Here is a 21,114-nt window from a genome sequence, read left to right on the forward strand (position 1 = left end):
GGGTGCTGTGTGAGTATTGCTCAGTGAAGCTATAGATTACCGTCCCTGTCAGCTGCGACGGCCACCGCTGATGAGCTCCTGCGCGGTATCATTTCGTATCGATTAGGCACTGCGACGCAAACACACAAAGGCTGTTGGCGAGATGGCCAGTGCCTAGGGCTACTGGTCATTTAGCTGTCACCTCAAAGTGATGGCTTGGCCTGGCTCACCAGATCAATGGGAGACATAGGCCCTATAACACACTATGGCAGTATAAGACATAGACATACACACTCCGTGAAAGACTGCTCTCTGAATTAAGTGCCTGCCCCAAACTTTTCCTTCGATAAAAGTGCCAAGGGTGGTGCTGAATTACAAACAGCAATAACAAAGATGGCTGTAAACAAAGTCTGTAAAGTTATACAGTGAGTAATAAAAATGAAATCAAAAGAATGAGGAAAAAAAAAAGGATAAGACCATTTGCTTACCTGCAGGCCAGGTTTTCCTATTGCTGTGATAGTTGTGCAGCCTTTCTTGAAGGGTGAAACGGATTAATTTCTCAGAAGGTTTTCAATCAGAGCGGTGGTTTCATTGCACGTACACCCTGTGAATCAAACCAAGGCCCTCTTATATTCTGTGGCCAGTGACATTGTGCAATTTAAACAAAAGCACGCAGCAAGCAACAGACTGTTGAGTCAGTCAAATGTGAAACAACAAAAGAAGAGAAGCTGAGCTGTGGAGAAGCCACAATGTTGAATGTTACTCACTTTAAAAATGAATAATCAAACCCCTGCTAGATAGAAACGTGGCCCAACCAAGTAATGAAAATGTCATGTTGGCGTTGAAAAGGAATCTTTTTCAAATTTGTGGAAAATGACGACAATCAAAAGCCAATTCTGCGCAAAAAAAAAAGTGTTTTGCAGTGATGAATGCATCAAATGTCGACACCACAAATGGATTCAGCCCCATCGCAACCAAATACAATATACAGAAGCCACAAGTGTAAAAAAAAAATAGATACCTAAGAATACCTATGTTTATTCACTTCATGGCATAGATTCAAAAGTGAAAAACACTCTCACGCCTGCAAAGGAAATGTAAAGGAAGCCAGCAGCCGGTTAGCTTAGCTTAGCATAAAGAGTGGAGACGGGGAAACACCTAGCCTGGCTTGAAAGTATTGTGAAATTCTACATAATCATGAATGATACAGGCGTGCAAGGAAGATGCTGCAGGGAATCATGGGTCATCTTTAAAAAGATGTGACAGCACCCCCCCCCAAACCCAATTGCATTTAACAATAGTGCTGCATCACCCCCTCCAGCTCAGGGCCCCCATATAGTCCTGCCCTTTTCAACCCTGATAGCATCAGCACTGGATATTATTCATAGCACCTTGTCTCTATCATGGCATCTGTAAAAACTAAACATGATTATCCTAAAATTAATGAGCCGTATCCACCCCATTACATTTATCTGTTTAGTGGTGTTTTGGGCCTTCCTTTAGGCCATTATGCATGCTCTTCTGTTCATATTTATAACCCAGGCTTTTTATTAGCGACCTAGCGGGGTGCTAACAGTTGGGAGGCAGCCTGTGCTTTGATGGTGATGGCAGGCGGCTCGGCACAGGCCAAATGTGAAGGGAGGAGAGAGAGGATCAGCTGCCAGGCCAAGGGCCCCGTGGAAGAGGGAAGGGAGGAGAGGGTGAGACAGAGGAGGGAGACACTTTTTATAACTTAAAAGTCAGAGAAGGAGAAGTAGAAGTTAGTGAATCAGGACTGGTTCACAGCTTTCAGCCTGCTTCAGTTTGCGAGGAGCATGTCTTGTGATCAGCATATATATTTCTCACACCTGCTGTATTTTAAGATTCACTAACCTGAGGTGTGTTCTGCATGTGTGATTCAGTGTGTGTGTGTGTGTGTGTGTGTGTGTGTGTGTGTGTGTGTGTGTGTGTGTGTGTGTGTGTGTGTGTGTGTGTGTGTGTATGTGTGTGTGTGCACAGCAAAACAAATGAAGTGCATTTGTCTATGGGTCCATTTTTTTCCTTTTTATTGGCATTTTGTTTTAGCATTTTGTTTTAGCATTTTGAGCTTGAATATGTATGGATTTTTGTGTGGGATGTCAAGAGGACAAGATGAAAGTGAGTTGAACTAAAACTGTGCAGTGTGACCTGACCCTAACCCCAAACCCTAACCGCATATTATTCCTATTTGAGTAAAGACACTTCTGTGGGCTGCTGAGTCTTGTTGTTTTCACATTCATTCTTCCACAAATAGGACATATGTTTATTTATGAGTAGGAGGATGAACAGCATGTAGAGAAGAGTCCTGTGCCCATGCACGTTTTGCACTCAACACTGCTGAACTGTGCACTTTCTGAATGTTTTAATGACAAACGGAAGTTAAAGCAGACCACAGAATGACCACGCTTGCTTATCAATTTTTTCCCCCTTGTTGTAGAGCTATTTTCATTGTCCTAATAAAGGCGCAGCTATCCAGTACATCCATATAAACTGTCCATTCAAAATACGACTCAAAAAGCATGTACATGTATTTTCTTTTACGCTCTTGAAGGCTGAGAGTGACTGAAGCCACAGCTGAACGTCGTCACAGTAATTAGCTGTGCAATTAGGTGCAGCTGTGCTCGACTCATCAACCCTTCTTGGAAATGACATTGGTTACGGCAAGAAAACTAGAAGAAACGCAAATGGAAGTTAACAATTTAGTCAACTATTTTGAGAATCGAGTGATCATTTCATTTCTTGTGTTGTCCTGGTGTCAAATTTGACCCGTTTCCAAGTTGTTGTTTTTTTTATATCAGAAATATGGGAGGTTGGTAAATAAGCGTCGAAAATGTCGAACAAGGCGACAAAACGTTTGGGGGGAAAAAAAGTGTAAAAAATATTGGATAAAGTGACAAAAACTAGGAAAAAAAACCTTCAAAAACACCGTAAGTAAGCGTTAAAAACTTTGGAAAAAGAGGCTGAAATGTTGAAAAAGTGACAAAACGTCAAGAAAAGGGAAGAAGACATTGGGAAAAAAACGTAATAAATGTATTTAATTTTTGAAAATGGCAACAAAACATTGAGATAGGGTCAACAAAAGTGTTTTTTTCATGGTCGCGGGAAAGACAACACAAGGGTTAAGGAAAATTGTCAACATTTATTTGGTTTTTGTGTGGAATTTTGGTCAAACAAATCCAGCAAGTCGAAGATCATTACTAGTGACAATACATTTTGATACAGAAAAGGTAAAAGATACGGCACAGCTGGCAGGGTCACATTAATCTTATAACTCGCTGCTTGAACTTCAATCACTGTCAACTTTGCCCTTTTGTTAGTTGTAGCCTTTACACCGCTCAGCCAGGTTAGATGAGACATTACCTGACACAACCTGAAAGTGGCTCGTGATGAACAAAAAAAGGTTTGAAATAGGTTCTTATACAAATATTGTTGCTCTCAATTTAACCCACACCACCCCAGCGATTTTTCTCCGGTTTGGAGGTGGAGGTGGAGGTGGAGGTGGGGCTGCTGGAACAGCCATTGGATTGTCTCAGCTTATCCTGGCTCGCATGAAGGAATCATCCCCGAAAGCCTTTTAGGCACTGAACCCTGACTTTATGCAGAGCCAATTGATGTTGGCTCTTCAGATCGGCGTTTGTCCAAACAGAGCTGAAGCGGGCCACCAGCGCTCCTTTACCTTGGCAATTGTGCCATGCTTCTGGCTCTTGATTCCTTGCCTCTATACACACGCAAGTTGCACAATCCACTTTAGGCCACGAGGACAGCGAATAGACGAGTGTATGCATTTGCGTAGGTGTTCGTTTGCACAAACGCACGCAAGAGCCGCGTAATTAAGCACAGTGTATGTATGCAAGTGTATGTTATGCTACTCTGCACACGCACACAAACTACAATAATTACATGCAGCCACGTACACAACAAACGCCCACACTGCTCCACACAACACGCAGAGGAACCGCTGATCAACTGCATGACCTTCTCCCTTACAGTGTTAATGTCACCACCTGGGGGAGGAAGGTGGTGGGAGGTAGGGGGGAGGGCCTTGATGGAGTGATGGGAGAAAAGAAGGGGGGGGAAAGACGGATGGAAAAAAAAGCGGCACAATAATCCTGTCGTACCTGCCACCCCCTCACCTGCAGCTTCTTTCATCCCTCTTACCTTGTCAAACATCCCCTCTGTATGCACACAAATATACACACAAATGTACACACACTCATAAGAAACTGTGTATATACACACACACATACACACACACTTCACCTTACGCCGAGTCACAGCCGACAACCAAGCACATCCTTGCACCGCGGGTCGTAACCTAACACTGTGTGTGTGTGTGTGTGTGTGTGTGTGTGTGTGTGTGTGTGTGTGTGTGTGTGTGTGTGTGTGTGTGTGTGTGTGTAGCCTGTGTAGCCTGTGTAGCCTGTGGCTCTCGCCCGTTGATAGGATCCTGTTATGCCAAATGTCACACTTCCAAAAAGGATTCACCCCCCCACGGAGAAAATGAAGTCAACACTTTCCTTCGCTCTTTCTCCCTCTCCCCTCTCCTGCCTCCTTCACCTTGTCCCTCCATCATTCTCCTCCTCCTTCTTCTTCACCTTCTACTCAGCCCCCCTCTCACTTATCCGTTTCTATCCTCTTTTCCGCTTCCTTGAACTATCTCTACCACACACACACACACACACACACTCAACGTGGTTTGCAGTCCTCAGCGTTTTGCTGAATAAAGTCCCCTTTTACTGGCTGGTTTTAGCAGATAATTAGCCCTCACCTTGGGAGAGAAGGGGACAACAATGAGAAAGGGGGGGAAAAAAAGAGAGAAAAGTGTGATTTTGGGGGAATCGATAGGGGGTGAGGCAGAATTAGAAAGGTGATGGCGAGAATGAGTGAGAAGGAAAGCGATGTGGGCGGATGGAGGAGTTGGAAGATGGTGCTGGCCACGTTTTGTTGCCTGTACACCTTAGTAGCCGGCACATGCCATTCCCTTCATCATGTCTCATCTCAATGCCTTCAATATTTAATTGCGCTCTGAAAGAAAGAATAAAGGGAGGGGGGGGGGATGTCTCATTTAATCCACGATTCACTGGCCTCAGCCATCAAGGCTGTAGAGATCTCTTTCACACAAAGAAATACTTGTTTAAAGCCATCACAGAAAAAAATAAAATAAAAACACGTAGGCGTGCAGTGGAGGGAGAAGGCACGGCACATTATCTTCACTTCTCGCTGTAGATGTCTCAAGCAGCTTTTTAATTTGATGTCAGTATGCAAATAGTGCTAACAGTCAAGAAACAACTCCAAATCCCTTTTTGTTCCTGGAAGAAGACGACCTAGAGGAGAAATTACACTCCCCTTAGCAACAGAAACCCCCCTATTCCAAAAAGAAAAAACATGTTTTATTTTTAGAAGGTGCAAACAAGGAAAAGAGGGGGGGGGGGGTGCAAGATTGTTAATGTCTCTGATGGGTTCAGTCTGTACAGCCTTATTCCTGATAATGGAACTAGCTACTCTGTCTGTCAGTGCCTATTTACACACAAATGAAGTGGCGAGTAGCACGCACCCAGTGGAGCTGCTAGCCTCCATCTCAGCTGTCAAAATGGGTTAGTGGCTACAAGCGAAACACAACGATCCTTGGGATCAAACTGGCGGCGTCCATTCAAACATAATAGCTTCATCCTTGGACATCCCTTTCCCTCGCCGGCTCTCCTCTTAGAACCTTGCCGGCTTTTTGTAAAGTAATAGACTTCTCAGGATGCCAGTTCACAAAAATCGGCGATTGTAGTCTTTTATTTGCCCTCCGAGGGGAGAGGTGTTTGGAGTAATAGGGATGAAGCAGACCATGAATGCTGAATAAATCTTCCTATCTTGGCTCAGTGGAAGCCAGTGCACACATGGCTTGTCAAAGTGTTACATAAAATGTTGTGTGATAGGAGTTCTGTTCAGTTTAGGACTCCTCCTCCTGCTATCCACTCGGCTTGCTTTCGTTCCGGGATACAGCGGTCGCAATCAATCAGTGTGTAATCAGCCGTCGAGCTGGAGCTGCCAGGTAATCCTGGCTGTCTTGGTGGCTATCTGTGCGTGTGCGCATGTGACAGCTGCTAAGTTGCCTTTCTAGGTGAGTGGATGGCACCATGCAGATTTTCTTTCCGCGGTGTGTGTAAAGGCATATCGGATGAGCTGATGACTGTTGAAATTGTCAAGTGGGATTTGGTAGTGAGGATGGGAATTTTCCGTGCAGATGCCTGGATGTGTGAACTTACCTGAATAAGGTCTAAATTTGACTCTTTCCTCCCTCTTTCTTTCTTATAGACCTGCCTAGAATTGGAGCGTTATCTGCAGACGGAGCCCAAGCGTCTGTCAGAGCTCTTCGACCAAGACCTGGATGGCCTTCTAACCCCAGCCTACCTAAAGGAGGACGGCGAGGAAGAGCTGACAGACGTCCTGCTCCCTAGCCTGCCCAGCCTCCCTGATCCCCCGAGCCCACCTCCAGTTATCGTCTGCCCAACACGGAAGAGTTTCCCCTCCACCGGTGGAATGAAACGAGACCTCAAACCTAAGGGGCTGGAAAACGTAGAAGGGATGGAAGGGGTCCACCAGGCCCAGCTGTGCGCCGTCACCTCCCTGACGCCCCCGTCGTCGCCAGAACTGGGCCGGCACCTCGTCAAACCCAACCAGACACTGACGGCCTCAGCTGACGGGACGCTTACCCTGAAGCTGGTGGCCAGGAAGGTGGGGCTCAGTGCGGCTCGGCTGGTGGCGGCGCACGCACTCCCTGTCCGGATGAAGGACGAAGAGGAGGGCGCGGCATGTGTCATCGGCGTGGGGGAGCTACCGGAGAACAAGAAGAGGATCCACCGTTGTCAATTCAACGGCTGCAGGAAGGTGTACACCAAGAGCTCCCACCTAAAGGCCCATCAGAGGACACATACAGGTGAGAATTGGTCATAACGTTTGTAGATTATCTTTTAAATGTAGTTGTAGCAGCAGTTAATCTATTAGTAGTCTGACTGAAAGAAGCAGTAGTAGTAGTAGTAGTTGTAGCACTTTGTTAGAGGTGAAATACTTCTCCGTTATTTTGGGTTTGCAAGCACAATAAGAGTTTATTCAGCAAATCAATCAATAATTCTAATGTTTTAGTTTGCATGCTCAGCATAAGAGAGTAAAATTCACAGCCTTTTCTGCAAGGCCTAGTCAATGTGCAATAGTCATTTACCTTTGAGACTGGTTCAATATACTCATTGGAATCACGTTAATAACACATTATTTTGCATCCGCCTGCATATGGTTAGACAATGTTCAGACGTTACATAATGTGTATACTGTATATTTTGTGGTTATGAGCATATTAGTTGGTGCACTTTTCAGATATAATGTTAGTAAGGGAACCTATGAAACTTTCAGCCAGGCAGCTCTGAGGACGCCTCTCTTACCAGAGGTAGCCACTTGATACACCTGCAGGTAATAACAGTGATTGACACTCATTGTTGGTGGCAGGCTAAAAAGACTCAATCTCGAAGCTGAATGGCTGTCGCAGAATGTCTCTATAGTAACAAAAAACAGCTTGATAATAATTTGGGTGTGCTGTGCTGTGTAGACTACATGGGACAATTTGCTTCTGGATAATTATTTTGGTCTCTGAGGGGGAGATAAACATTTTTCTACAAGAGACATTAAATGTGGGCTGTTTTCAATCTATCTACATCTATCTACATCTATCTTTGTGAGCACTACATCCATCCATCTATCCTTCCAGTCATCCATCTTTCTGAATTCCTAGATAACCTGACTTGAGATAATTGAGGAAAATCCCCCTGCTTGACATTCTTAGAGCAAGTATAAAATAAAACAGTAATCCTAGAACTGTCTTAAACCCCTTGTTGCCATATGAAAATATCACCACGTCAGATAAAAATGTGATAATTTAAGAAAACCCACTTCTCTTATCCCACTCTTTCTACCTAAGCACTTACCTTGCAAAACCAGGCCGGGTCCTCCTTGTCAAGGTTCTTCTCAAGAAGGAAGGGGGGGAGCTATAACTCTCCCCCTCTTCCATCTCAATCCCAAACCACTCAGACCCCTGTCGGGGAGCTGTCCTCCATCTGAGTAACTGCACAGTGATGGATGGATTGACCTGGATAGGGTGCCATTTCCCCGGTTTATTTCAGGCCCTCTCGTCCTCTGTGCGCTCTATACTGTAAGTCTAGGTCAGTGGTTCTCAATCGGTCTGTCTGATTTCGCAGTCATAGCAATAGAATGACTTTAAGACCAGGACAATAAGTTTCAAATATAATGGTATAACCGTAGAAGCCAGGTCATGAGGGATACCATCTGTGTGTTTATTCCAATAATGAGAGGGAAGGGAAATTTGGCACGTGCGCTTGCCGTTATTAATTAGCAGGGTTGGGGTTCAGTTCCCCTTTTTGCCTTCAGGTCTCGTTCACACCAAACATCACATCAGTGGTTTTTTGAACTCCTGAGTGTTTTGGTTGGGAAGGTGTGAACAATGTATTTCGAAATGTGGTGAAAAAAATTGGGCTGCGATGGTTTGTATAAACTGCTTTCTACCCTCTAAGAAAGTAGCTCAGGGGAATAATGAGATGAATTTGACAAATGAAATATATTGTGGACTGCAGTCTGGACTCATTCTAATATGTAGCTGTTTCTTTTCATGTTTTAACCCGTGACGAATACAGCAAAGAGCGTCCATCATGCTAAATGAAGTTACAAGGACTCTAATTAAATGTCCGTGCTACCCACCATCTAAATCCCCAAACTTAATGGTTGACAGATCACCATAGCTGTCCAATTCAGAAGCCACACACGACTTGTTTACAAGCTCTGGCTCGCTGGTATTTTCGGGGGTGTGAATATAAATTTAGCCATCTTGTCAATGACAATTTTATATGTTTGTAACTCCATGCCAACTGGGCCAGCTTCCAGTGTGTCATCAGCTGAAAAAAAAAAAATTTAAAAAAAAAAAAAAAAAGAAAAAAAAAAAAAAAAAATGTGGATCAATATAATCTTAACTGTCTCTTAGTCGGATGTGTCCTCATATTGCACATTTAGTCCGACATACAGTTTAAAAAAAGCTCTGTTTTGAATGATATAAACCAGTTTATAACTGCGAGCTAATGTGGCATCTTTCTTTCTCTATCCAGTTAATTGTTGAAATAAAATTGACATGACTATGATTTGATGACACACAATATTTTTACATATAGCACCATGAAGGGCTCAGTTTCTTGAGGAACCCCTCCCCCCTCTAGCTCTTCCCTGTCACTTTAGGTGCTTTGGATAAAAGAATCCACCCAAAGAACATCGGTCTTGTTATTCAAACCAGGAAAGTAGAATGATGAAGAAGGGAAAATGTCGACCTAAGATGACACTAAGAAAACACAAAAGCTAAAGAAAAGGCAGAAGAAGAGGAGACTGTGACGTGGAGTGAAACAAAGAGTAGATGAAGACAGAAGACAGGAACGGGGGGAGGTACAGTAGAGCGACCCTCTTCAGAAAGACAGCAGTGCCACAGGCTCCCCCATTCACTGAGCCATTATCCTGACAAGTTTAAAGATGTCATTACTCAAATCCTCTTTTTCTTAGTTGTTATTTCCATAAATTACCGACGGAGAAAAGGCTACGATTTAATCTGGAATTAGACGGGCTGAGTTGAAATGACAGTGCCCTGTAGAGCTTTTTGTGAATAGGCTTATGGCAGATAAGAAATGGTACAATTAGATTTTGGGTAGGGTGAGGGAATGGGTAAAACTGTTGGGTTATTCTGCCTTCTCTCTCTCTCTCTCTCTCTCTCTCTCTCCTTGGTCAGTCTTCTTGTAACATTTCTCTGCATATTTTTCTCACTCTTATTTTATTGCGCTGCCTCTTTGCCACTCTCTCTTTAGACTGAGGCCAACAATTTTAGGAAAATATCCAACTGCAATATAATGTTTAGGTGTCTATATACTTTGTTGGGATGTCCACATACTTTTGGCCATGTAGTGTTTGTTGTTTCTACATAATTAATGCCAGATAAAACAATACTTTTGCTTGATGAAGTCAAAGAGACCGTAACTTTAAAGTACATTTGGCTGGTTCTCTATAGAAAAATGAACCAATTTAGCCCACATTTATAAATATACTGTATTCTCTTAGTAGGATACTTGATATTACTCAGTCTTATTCACATTTAGTCATAATAATTCGTGAGTGCACATAGGTTTATTGATAGTTGATGGTAACAATGATAAACTAACTAACAACATTCATCTTTCAGCCCTAGTTTTTCATCATCCTCATGCCTCTCTCCTACTTTACTTCTCCGTCAGTTCCCCCATTTATCATCCTTCTCTCTTAACCTCTTTCTCTCTTCCTCTCCCTGTCGCTCATCTCCAAGCCTGCAGTGCTAGTAGTGGGCAGGAGCTTGTAAAGCGTTCTCCAAGAGCCTCTCTAATGACCTCTGAGACCCGGGTGCCCTGCTTCAGCTCTAGCTAATGGAGGGAATGCAATTAACTTCAACACTGGCACCTGAGAGGCTGGTGTGTGTGTGTGTGTGTGTGTGTGTGTGTGTGTGTGTGTGTGTGTGTGTGTGTGTGTGTGTGTGTGTGTGTGTGTGTGTGTGTGTGCGCGCGTGTGTGTGTGCGTGTGTGTGTGCGTGTGTGTGTGCGTGTGTGTGTGTGTGCGTGTGTGTGTGTGTGAGAGAGCATTCGGAAGTAACAGATTACACATAATGGGATTACAGTGACTCAGGAAACACCCAGTTATCAGATTACTGATGACAAATTGTTTATTTGATTACTCCAAAAAAAAAATACATTTTCAACGGAGGAAAAAGCATTTTTATTGCGCATCATTTTTGCCTGAAATGAGTGAATGGTGACTGCTAATGGGGATTTTATGAAATAATGCAGAATAATTCATGGTTTTCAACAACCATCCACAATCCTGATTCTTTAAATCAGAAGAAATAATCCACTTAGCTTTATAATCTACATTATATGTTTTACAGGCAAAGTAATCCAAAAGTAGCAGAGCATAATCAGATTATGTTGCTGAGTTGGGGCTAATCCAGTGGATTAGGTTACTGATTGCCATTTTGAATTGCCAATCAGTCCGACTGTATGTAACATTGTATTTAAAAAAAAAAAAAAGTAACCTTTCCCGTACAGTTTGTGTGTGAATGTGTACCTGCTCTACTTGCCTGTTTGTACGAGGGCATCTTGAGGAAGAGGAGAGAGGAGGAGGTGGTGGGGGGGCTCTGTTGCTAGGCAACGGGGGGCAGCGTATCGTTGGAGGAGTCGGTAGCTGAGTGGTTATGTACTGCTGCAGGCTCTGGTCTCTTAGTGCCTCCCCTTCCCTCTCCTCCTCCTGCACCATCACCACTTCTACCACCATCACCACCACCCTTACCACGCTCCTCCCTCCCCCATCTTGCCCTGTACAGCTCTACAGTTATCGTCGCTAGGCAACTGCCTCCGTGCACTGCCAGCATGCTCGGTAATTGGCCGGTGGCATGGCGGCGTGCCGTTGCCAGATCCAGCCAGCTGCACTGACTACTGCCTCCTCATGTTTCAGCGCATCCCCCCACCTCCTCTCACACACACACACACACACTCACACACATACATACACCCCGCCCCCTCGCTCCCGTTGCTAGGCAACACATTCAGGCATCCCTACCTCCGGGGAATTTCATTGGCCAGAGTCGGGTGGCCCAGACCTGCTGCTCTGTGTGTTTCTGGGAAGTGAGGCAGTATGAAGGGATACATGATGGGGACATGCATGGATGGCACGGGACAGGGCTAATTTCTGGGTCTCTAAACCAAAAGCACTTAAATTCTACACCAGAAATGTTTTTACTGAACAGTGTTTACCTGCCAGAAATATTATTTTCTCTGAGATTAATTCATTTCGTACATCATGGTAGAGTTTGTTTTAGTGTCAAATCAATGTAGTTAAAGGGGGGACAAGTTCAACTGAATCATAATTGATTAAGTGTTCTCATTTGGTATTCATTAGCTGGGATTTCTTTTGGTGCCATTTCACGATTGCCTATACTGGAGGCCAGTCTTTTCTCACTTGTTAATTTATCACCTCATCACGGCTGTAACACTAATGCACCTCCGTTTCTCACCATCAAACCGTACATGACTCCTGTCAATGGGCCGCTCTGTAACATGGCTGCTCGCTGAGTATGTCTGATAGAAAGTGTTTGAGCAGGTCATATGCTCAGGATTTCATTTAAGGGGACAACTTTGCTATGAAATTGCAGTTCATGTTAGTGGCATTTAGCACGCTGGAAAAAAACAACAGAAATGTACCTATAATTGGAATACTGTATAGATTATTGATTTTTATTTATTTTTTTTGCCTTCTGCCCCATGAACAAATCTGCGTGCAATCAGTGAATTTCCAACAGCTGGTACAGATAAAGGCACCAAACCACCACTGTCTTTATACAAGCCCTCCTCTCAATCTTGACTCTACACAAAGCAGTTGATCCATTGATTTGTGTCCCCTCTGATAATCGCATTCAAGAAATTAAGTCCGTTTTTGTTCCGGAGCCACTCAAGCAGAGCTGGTCAGTGTGTCAGTGTGTCTGTATTCAACCCCGAGCCGCCAGTCCAGATGGGAAGTGACTGATGCAGGTGACATCTTTTGGAGCTGGACGCAGCTGGCAGATTGCCATTATGCCGTGTGACTGGCCTAATTATCACTGCCCCCTCCCCTGCCAGCATATCTGCAGCCTCTTCTGCCTTAATCCACTTCTGCAGCACTTCTCCCCTACTCCACTTTTCCTTCCCCTGGTCTCATCTCACCTCCTCTTCTCACTCTCTCATCCACCTATCCTCTAATCCCCCTCCCACTCCCTCATCCCTCTCCACTTCTCTCGCTCTACTTCTCTCTACCCTCTACTCCTCTTCTGCATGTTCAGCAAGATGGGGGACCAGTGGGAGCTTCTCCATCTCAGAGTTAAACTCTCTTTCCAGCACCAAAAAAAAAAAAATTTAAAAAAAAAAGAGAAAAAAAGTGAAGGGACGCACAGGGATTTTTATTAGTGAAATAGAATGCAAACTTTAAACTGTACAGGATATAATCTTTTAAATAGAACCTCTGCACGTAGACCTTCAATTTGAAAAACATCACCTTGAAGCAACATTTGAATCATGATTCCACAACAGCACCACAGAAGTTCTTTTTTGCATGACCACATAAGAATGCAGACAAACAAGCATGTGATTGGTGGATAAGCGATGAAACAGGTGCTTATGCGTGTTTTTTCATCCCCAAGGTGAGAAGCCGTACAAGTGCTCGTGGGAGGGCTGCGAGTGGCGATTCGCCCGGAGCGACGAGCTGACGAGGCACTACCGCAAACACACCGGTGCCAAGCCTTTTAAGTGCAACCACTGTGACAGGTCTGTCAAAACACACCTCTCCCTCCTTACCTCTCCCTTGTATGCTTTATTTTATTTTTTATTTTTTTTCTATTTTCCAAAGGGTTGTTATTTGATGTACTTCCACGAGCACAGCGGGCTCTGTTTTCCCATTGTGTTTTGTACACAGCTTGGTTTGGTAAAGAAGTACTACAAGATGCTGGTAACACACCCAAATGTGTTGGGTACTGACCCAGTTTGAAAGCGTGCTGGCAGGATTACTAATGAGTGTTCCTCTGCAACACACCCAAGACCCAACCTGCTCAGTTTTTCAATGGGAATCCAAAACAGTGCTTATTCTGCTCTGTACCCACACTAGGCCCTGTGCATATTAATAGTGCATCTCCTCACATGATGTCACATGGCCTTGATTTGGAGGCTGCTTTTTACACTCGGACAAAGGTGTAAAATATGCTCGTAGTACCCATTATCACTATCACACATCACTGGTATAGAATAATCATTTGAAACTAACTTTGAGGGAACAACTTTATAATAAACGTATGCTTTATAGATCAATATCAACCATTATTTGGGACTTTTTGAGGTTGACCATTAATAGGCATTTGCTACTGTGACTTATAAACCCTTTATGGAGTATTTGTTATTCGAAAAAAGGCACCTGTTTTGGTGTGTTGGACATTTTAGAGGGAAAATGTATTTGGGGAATTTCCGCGAGCCAAAATACAGGTGTGTGTTTTTCTGTAAATAAAGCCTCAGGATGGCCCAGGGATCGGAGAGACTTTCCTGTAAACTGGATGCTTCCTGTCTGACCCCTGTGACCTTGCGAGTGTCCTTGAGGACAGCAAACTGACCGCCAGAGCACACAATGTCCATTTCAAACATCATTCTAAGAATTCCACTTCCCGTTTACCGTCTTTCTAAGGAGAACATGTCCTAATCTTTAACAGAGGAGTTAAGGTCCATGGCTTAGTCCCTTTTTAAAGAGTCGATCCGATCTAATTTGCCTGTGACTCTGCGTCTTAATTAGTCGCCCCGGCTCCTGTTTAATTATGAACCACAGCAAAATGTTAATTTGCCAGGCTCCGGTGGCAAAATCATCAAACATTCAGTGGCCATTATGAAAAAGATCAGCTTGACTCAGACACAAAAATCTTTACTCCTAGTTTAATTACACACCTCTGTCTGTGATCCGGCCCACGCTGACACCTCAGGGATCTCTGAGCAATATTGTCTATGGGAGCCACCACAGGGTTTAAGGCAACTGGCCCCGGGTAAGAACGTGGGTGAAAAGTGTCATTTTGAAGCTATTACACTGCAAAATTTATATTTTTATAAAATGCTCTACTGTATAGACACATAATTTGGCATAGTGCCTCCTAAACCAAACACCTCATAATTAAAAAAAAAAGTATTTTAGTAGCTTTTGTCATGTCCCCTACACAAAAATAATGATTGCATGTTTTTAGTTTTTATTTAATGCTATTTTATTTGTATTTTTTGCCACATACACACAGTTTTGTCAATATTAAAATGAACAATAAAGTTAAAGATGTCCTCTACGGTCAAAATGTTTTAAAAGAAATGTACTGTATGTGTATATGTGTGTGCAGTTTGAGAATAGGTCACAGTACAGCACGTTAATATTATGTGACCTCTTGAATCATGTATAGGTTGATCATGAAAGGACAAAAATAAATCACTCTTCACTTGGGGTACTTTGCCTTGACGTGTGTGTGTGTGTGTGTGTGTGTGTGTGTGTGTGTGTGTGTGTGTGTGTGTGTGTGTGTGTGTGTGTGTGTGTGTGTGTGTGTGTGTGTGTGTGTGGGGGGGGGCAGGCATTGTCAACTTAATCAGGTGTCAGCTGGACAGACTGTAAATACAGTATCCCTTCCTCCTGATCCCTGACTCCCCACACCACCACCACCACCAGCCCCCCTGCAGGCACATCCCTAATTTGGGCCCACCTCTGTCATGTGTCACAAGGCGCCCAACCCCTCCAGCCCAACACACACACATATACACATGCACCCTGCTGAGATGAAGAAAGAGGGGAAACAGGGGAGACAGAAAAGACGGGGTGGAAGATTGAGGGTGGGTGGGAGTGGGGAGAGGAGGGGAGGAATAGACAGACCCACGGTGTGCCAGCTGGTGTCGTGCCCCCGAGTCGTGACTCATACTTTACCATCTGTCTCACCGAACACACACACAAACGCACACTCTCGCCGTGACACACACACACGCACACACACACACACAAAAACACCCCTGCGCGTCTCCTGAGCCATTCATTAATCTCTCATGTGTTTGTTAGCGTGCACACACTCGTGTAAGCAGCTCAGTGAGACGCACACACAGATACACATGCAGGTGTGACAGTAAGACAGATGACTGGTGGCTCGTCACTGTGTAACTCCCCCTCTTGGCCAAACACTGATTCATCTAGACATCTTAGACAGTTGCCTCGGTCTCAGTGGAAAGAGCCAATCTGAAAGTGGTGTCAAAATAAAATTCAACAGCTGCAGAACTGTTAAAGGTAGCCTGACTATTTAAAGTGCTTTTTAGTTTACCAGAGTGGATTATTTTATTTGAGGAATGTTTACCAAATTACTAAGGAGTATTAACAAATGTCTCATTTTGCAATTTGGTTGGCCTGACGTCGTTTTTCATTTTGGCATTGACAACCATACTTGCTGCGCTTACTTTCAGTTCCAACACATTTCCTGGCCTTCTATCAGAAAATTCGGAAGAACATTCAGAAAAGAAAGCAATTTGGGAGCAATTGTGTAGTGTCTTGTTTCTCTTTTTTTCTCCAAAACAAGTCTCCATCTCAAATATTTCTTAACGCGCTATTCACCAGAACATGCAGCTCCCAATTACCCTAAAAGAAAGCAACACTTTTCTTTTGAAAAGAACTCCTCTGGGGAATAGAGCTGTGGTATTAGTTCAGCAAGCATGCAACAGAAATCTCGTATGATCTAGTAGGAGTGATAGAAAAAATAAGGTCTCCTATAACTGCTGCATCTTTATGTAAGCATGCATGGAATACACAAAACGCCTGCTTAAAGCATAATTTGTGTCACTTAGTGGCAATCAGGTTGAGATATTCAACCATTTTTTTTAAAACCTTGTGAAAACAAATAGGCCTGTGCACTTCCAGAGCAATTAATTTTTTTTAAAACTGTGCAGCTATGCCCAAGCAATTCCGCAAGCCTGATTTCAGATGGGAGGCTTCGATTCATCTAATTTAGCTAACATTTTACAGCACATGTTTTGCGTGCTGTTTTTTCTTCTTCTTCTTCTTATTTTTCTCTCCCCGCCCCCTCCACGCTGTTTCAACAGATCCATCTGCGGGCTCTCTAGTTATTCATGGCACAGCTGAAGTCATTAGGAGTGCTGCTGAAAATGCTGATTATGAATTAGTTACACATACACTAATTGCGTGTGCATTAGTGGATCAGCGCTCACTAGCTAACAGCAACATTTAGCCCAATCGACAAAACAAACTTCTTCCCCCTGCATTGGTAACAACCTAACAAGCTGTTCTCTGTTTCCCTCTCTTTGGTTGCAGGTGTTTCTCGCGGTCGGATCACTTGGCGCTACACATGAAGAGGCACATCTGAGGAAATTTGAGAGAGGTCAGCGGGAGTGGAAGAGAGGCGAAGGGGATGGAGGCGGAGTGGAAGGAGGAGAGGGAGCATCATCTGCAGCAAAATAACACCATGGTTGTTAGAGAGAGAGAGACAGCGGGATGGACTCCGAAAAACACCAGATTTGGCCATTCTCTACTGCAGGGTGAGGCATCGCACAGGGACGCTGACTACAGACAGAAACACAGACAGGCAGACAGACGGATCCTGCGTGGCTCTGTCAATCTGTGCTCAACCAGTTGGTCCATGATTCCACAGTGACACGTCGTCAACTCGCAAATGTCTCCCGATGTTGTCGCATGGACGATACAGACGCTCCATCCCACCCTTCGTATGTGTCTCAGAGGGGATGTCACACGATGAATGGTGGACCACGTGCCTGTAGTTGGCAGCTCTTTGTTGTAGTCGTCCTTGCAATCGTCCCTCGGTGAAACGCTTCCAAAATGTCAGCCCTGTTCATGCAGCAGTGCGCCACGTACCAGCGAGCTCACCAACCCCAAACTGGACCAGTTGTACAGTAACGTCAGTGCGCTAACAGCAGAACTGCTGTTTTGTATATTCAAGACTTCCTCTTCTTAGAATGAACCTTGAGTTGAGGAGAACAGTTATTTTCCAGCAGTAGCCAAACAGTGTCATCTTCACAGGGTAAGCAATCAAGAAAGCTTGCTTTCTCTCCTTCAAACCTGCCACAGCCTTTACAAAATCGCCAAAGGGTTTATTATCTTATATATAGGACAGATAATAATTTGTCAGTTTTTCATCTGACCTCTGTCACATCTGGCAACTGGATCCATTTATAAATCCTTCCGGTTCGACGGAGTCGGAGCACTTGTTTGAACGGAGCGTTAGATTGGATTTCTCAAAGACTTGAGGATGGGAGTGTGTTGCACTGATGTGCTGTGAAGACTGATTGAGGTCATCCAGAGGACTGGCTCGCTTTATGAACATCATCCGTTGACGGTTACTTCTGGATGAGGCTAACTAATCTACTCTGGGAAAGACTGTTCATCTCCTAGAACGTCGACTGAAAGTGAGCGTCTCGAGAGATGCTCGATGGCTCTTGAGAGTGTTTGTTTTTCCTCACCAGGATCTTGGCTCTTATGAGTTGTTGTCAGGAACTGTTGCACAATTGACTCTTTGCAAACGTTTTGTAAAAAAAAAATGCCCCAATGTCTTGAACTGGGAGACAATTCGGGACTCGCCAAACGCTGGCTTCCACATGCCGTCGAAGTGCGGACAGCCACATGCACAAGTCGAAGCAGCTAGCTGTCTGCATTAGCACACCGAAAGCAAACAAAAATCACTATGTATGATAATGGCTATATTGTTTCGTAGAAAAGAATCTCCTATTTGTTCTAAACAGACAATTGAAAAGACCATTTTGAAGAACACCGTGGAAATGGATGCAGCCCAAAAAAAAAAGTGTCTACTGTAGATGCCTGAAATGATCTCTTTGGCCTTTGAGAGTGATAGGCACCTAACTAGCCACATGAGGGTTTTTTGTCATGTTCACACCACCCATACAGAACTCCTCTATATCAGCAGACTTCATTTCAGAGAAAAGCAGCGTTCAACAGCTCTCCTAATCAGGCCCTATGCATATCCAAGAACATTCCTGCTGACTTCCTGGCCATGTATGTATGTCTGAATTCAGACTGCTGGACACGGGAGAACTTGTAGGAAGACAACACTTCAATCAATTGGGTGGCTCTTCTTAGAGCAAATCAATATGAATGTATCTGTTGTAAGTCTGTACATGTTGCTAGGCCCATGAAAACACTTGGTTGGTAAGATCATACCAGACAGCATTTGTGTTTATACGGTAGTTTCTCTTTTTTCGCATTAGAAATTAATGGTTGGACTTGGAATAACTGGCTAGCCACGGCTGGTAGCTTTTAACATGTTACTGGTCGTACTGGACCAGCAGTGGGTCACAAGTGCAGATTTTCAGTGGGTGGCTGGAATGGGTTAGGGGAGGAACAGATCTGCTCAGTCAGCTCATGAAACTGCAGTGGAGTGAAACCCACACACACAAACACACACACACACACACAAACACACAAAATACATACACTCAGTCCGAGAAAACTGGAATTACCATTTGTCCTTGGTGATCTGACTCTTGTCTGACAGAACAAAGACGCATAAAATCTATCTTTTTGGGGGGGTTTAAGCCACAGATAAAAATGGATTTTAGATGATCATTGACTCAACTCAAGCGCGCAACAAATCAAACGGGCAGCTTGGACAAAAGTAGATTGTCAGGATTCTTGTCTATGTCAAGGTGTTTATTCTTTATTTTACAAGACTTCTAATACTTTGAGGCAGCGTGAGGTAAACAGCAGTCTGCTTTTTGGCAAAGGGAGGCAGCACATTGATTTCACTCCCTATATCAGAGGCGCATTTCAATTTTGGGTGCGAACACAGCCCAGCTCAATCATATCTAGACAAGACCTGTCTGCGGCTCTCGAAGTAGATGCTCCTGCTTTCACATAAATATTGAACCAACCGTGCAAACAAGCCAGGCTCAATTTTATATTTAACATCTAGGTGACAGCCTTCATTTGCAAAGAGAGAAGGGAGTGACCGCAATAGAAACCGACTGATACAAGTTTTAACTGCTGGTTTATTTTAAAAGGAGACCAAGTATAGTCACTGGTCATCCTGGTTGCAGCTACATCATCAATGCTACCATTCTTTGTGATTGCTGGCAAAAAAAAGTCATAGATCCTGATTGAAAAGTTTAGATTTGGTTTGTAGATGATGTAAAAATATCCAGTTGAGATGGGAATGTCCGAGTAGGTTAGCAGGCTTGTGGTTTTCCTGCTTAGCCGGAAGCTAAAATGAAGAATAGCAGTTTAACCAACGGGTTAAAATTGTATCATCAATGGCAGCTCTACTTGTGTGTTTCAGTATTTCAGCAGGGCACTCTCCTGTTGAACTGAATGGTTGCGAATGTGTGGGAATGTGCAGCTCTGGAGCGTTTATGTTTATGACAGCTGAGGATTTTGGACTGAAACACTTGAATGTGTTGTTCTTCATGTTTGTGGGACTTTAAGGAGCCAAGACACGGAAATATTCAAATTACGGGACAATTTCCAAAATTCTGAAGCTCAAAGACTGGGATTTCAAATGTGAATGTGTTTTCTGGAAAGGTTGTTTCATGTTGTCTCGGAGGATGCGGTTCAGTTCTGTGTCATCTTAATGAATGATTGTCAATTCTGCTGTGCCTGTGTGTTCTTCGTCTGTTTGTATTTGCACTCTGAAGTTTTTTTTTGGGAAAAAAAAAAAAATCACTTGCTTATCTGATGTTTTCTGTCTTGCTTGTACACTACACTTTCACACGACAACCCTGGGTGATGAAACACTGATCGCAAAGTCTGTATAGTAGCTGTTTTTTTTAGCACAAATGTACACACTCATGCATACATGCTACAACTCGATTCGCACACAAACTACATGCATGCACTCCCTGAACACACAGGTTCATACAAAAACATACACACATACATGCACAAGCACATCCCGAATCACACACAAACACCTGAACGTACTCCCGAATACACCCACCCTTTTTTTTTTTTTTTTTTTTTTTTTTTTTTTTTTTTTTTTTTTTTTTTTTTCTCTCTCTCTCTCTATCTCCGTTCTCCTTGTGTGTTTTTGCCGTTTTTCAAGCCACCTTGTGCGAGTCAGAGATCCAGGTGCAGCTTTTTGCTCTCAGCAGAGGGAGGAAACACGCATTACTATGTGTGACACCACCTCTGTTTCCACTAGGTCTGAATTTCAAATCAAACGAACCCCCTTTTTCTACCAGCATTCCCTCATCGCCACCCCCCGCCCCCCCCTCCTGCCTCTTCCATTTTCTCAGATATGATCCCTTTCAACTTCTCTCCTCTGTCCGACTCCCTCCTCCCCTCCAAATCCCTTCCTCGCTCCCTTCCTCCACCATTTTTTCCTCCGTTGTCTTTCTCCTTTTCTTTTGCTGTATAAAGTGTTTCAAATTTATCATTTGTATATTATGATGTAAGGGTACGATAATGTTCTTTATTATGGAAAAATGAGAAAGATTTATTTTTGTTACCGGT

General features: G+C 43.7%; 1 protein-coding gene across 1 annotated transcript in view; it reads left to right on the top strand.

Annotated features, from left to right (window-relative positions):
- The window catches only part of LOC120554157 (Krueppel-like factor 7), a 34,925-nt gene extending 14,330 nt beyond the window's left edge, over window positions 1-20,595 (top strand). Inside the window, exons 2-4 of the mRNA XM_039792846.1 lie at window positions 6,301-6,922; window positions 13,277-13,400; window positions 16,951-20,595. Of these exons, the coding sequence (XP_039648780.1) occupies window positions 6,301-6,922; window positions 13,277-13,400; window positions 16,951-17,002 (798 nt within the window). The 3' untranslated portion in view covers window positions 17,003-20,595. The remainder of the gene's footprint in view (window positions 1-6,300; window positions 6,923-13,276; window positions 13,401-16,950) is intronic.
- Window positions 20,596-21,114: the final 519 nt, after the last annotated feature.

Source organism: Perca fluviatilis, chromosome 24 (genome assembly GCF_010015445.1).
Source record: "Perca fluviatilis chromosome 24, GENO_Pfluv_1.0, whole genome shotgun sequence".
In the NCBI taxonomy this organism is placed as follows: domain Eukaryota; kingdom Metazoa; phylum Chordata; class Actinopteri; order Perciformes; family Percidae; genus Perca; species Perca fluviatilis.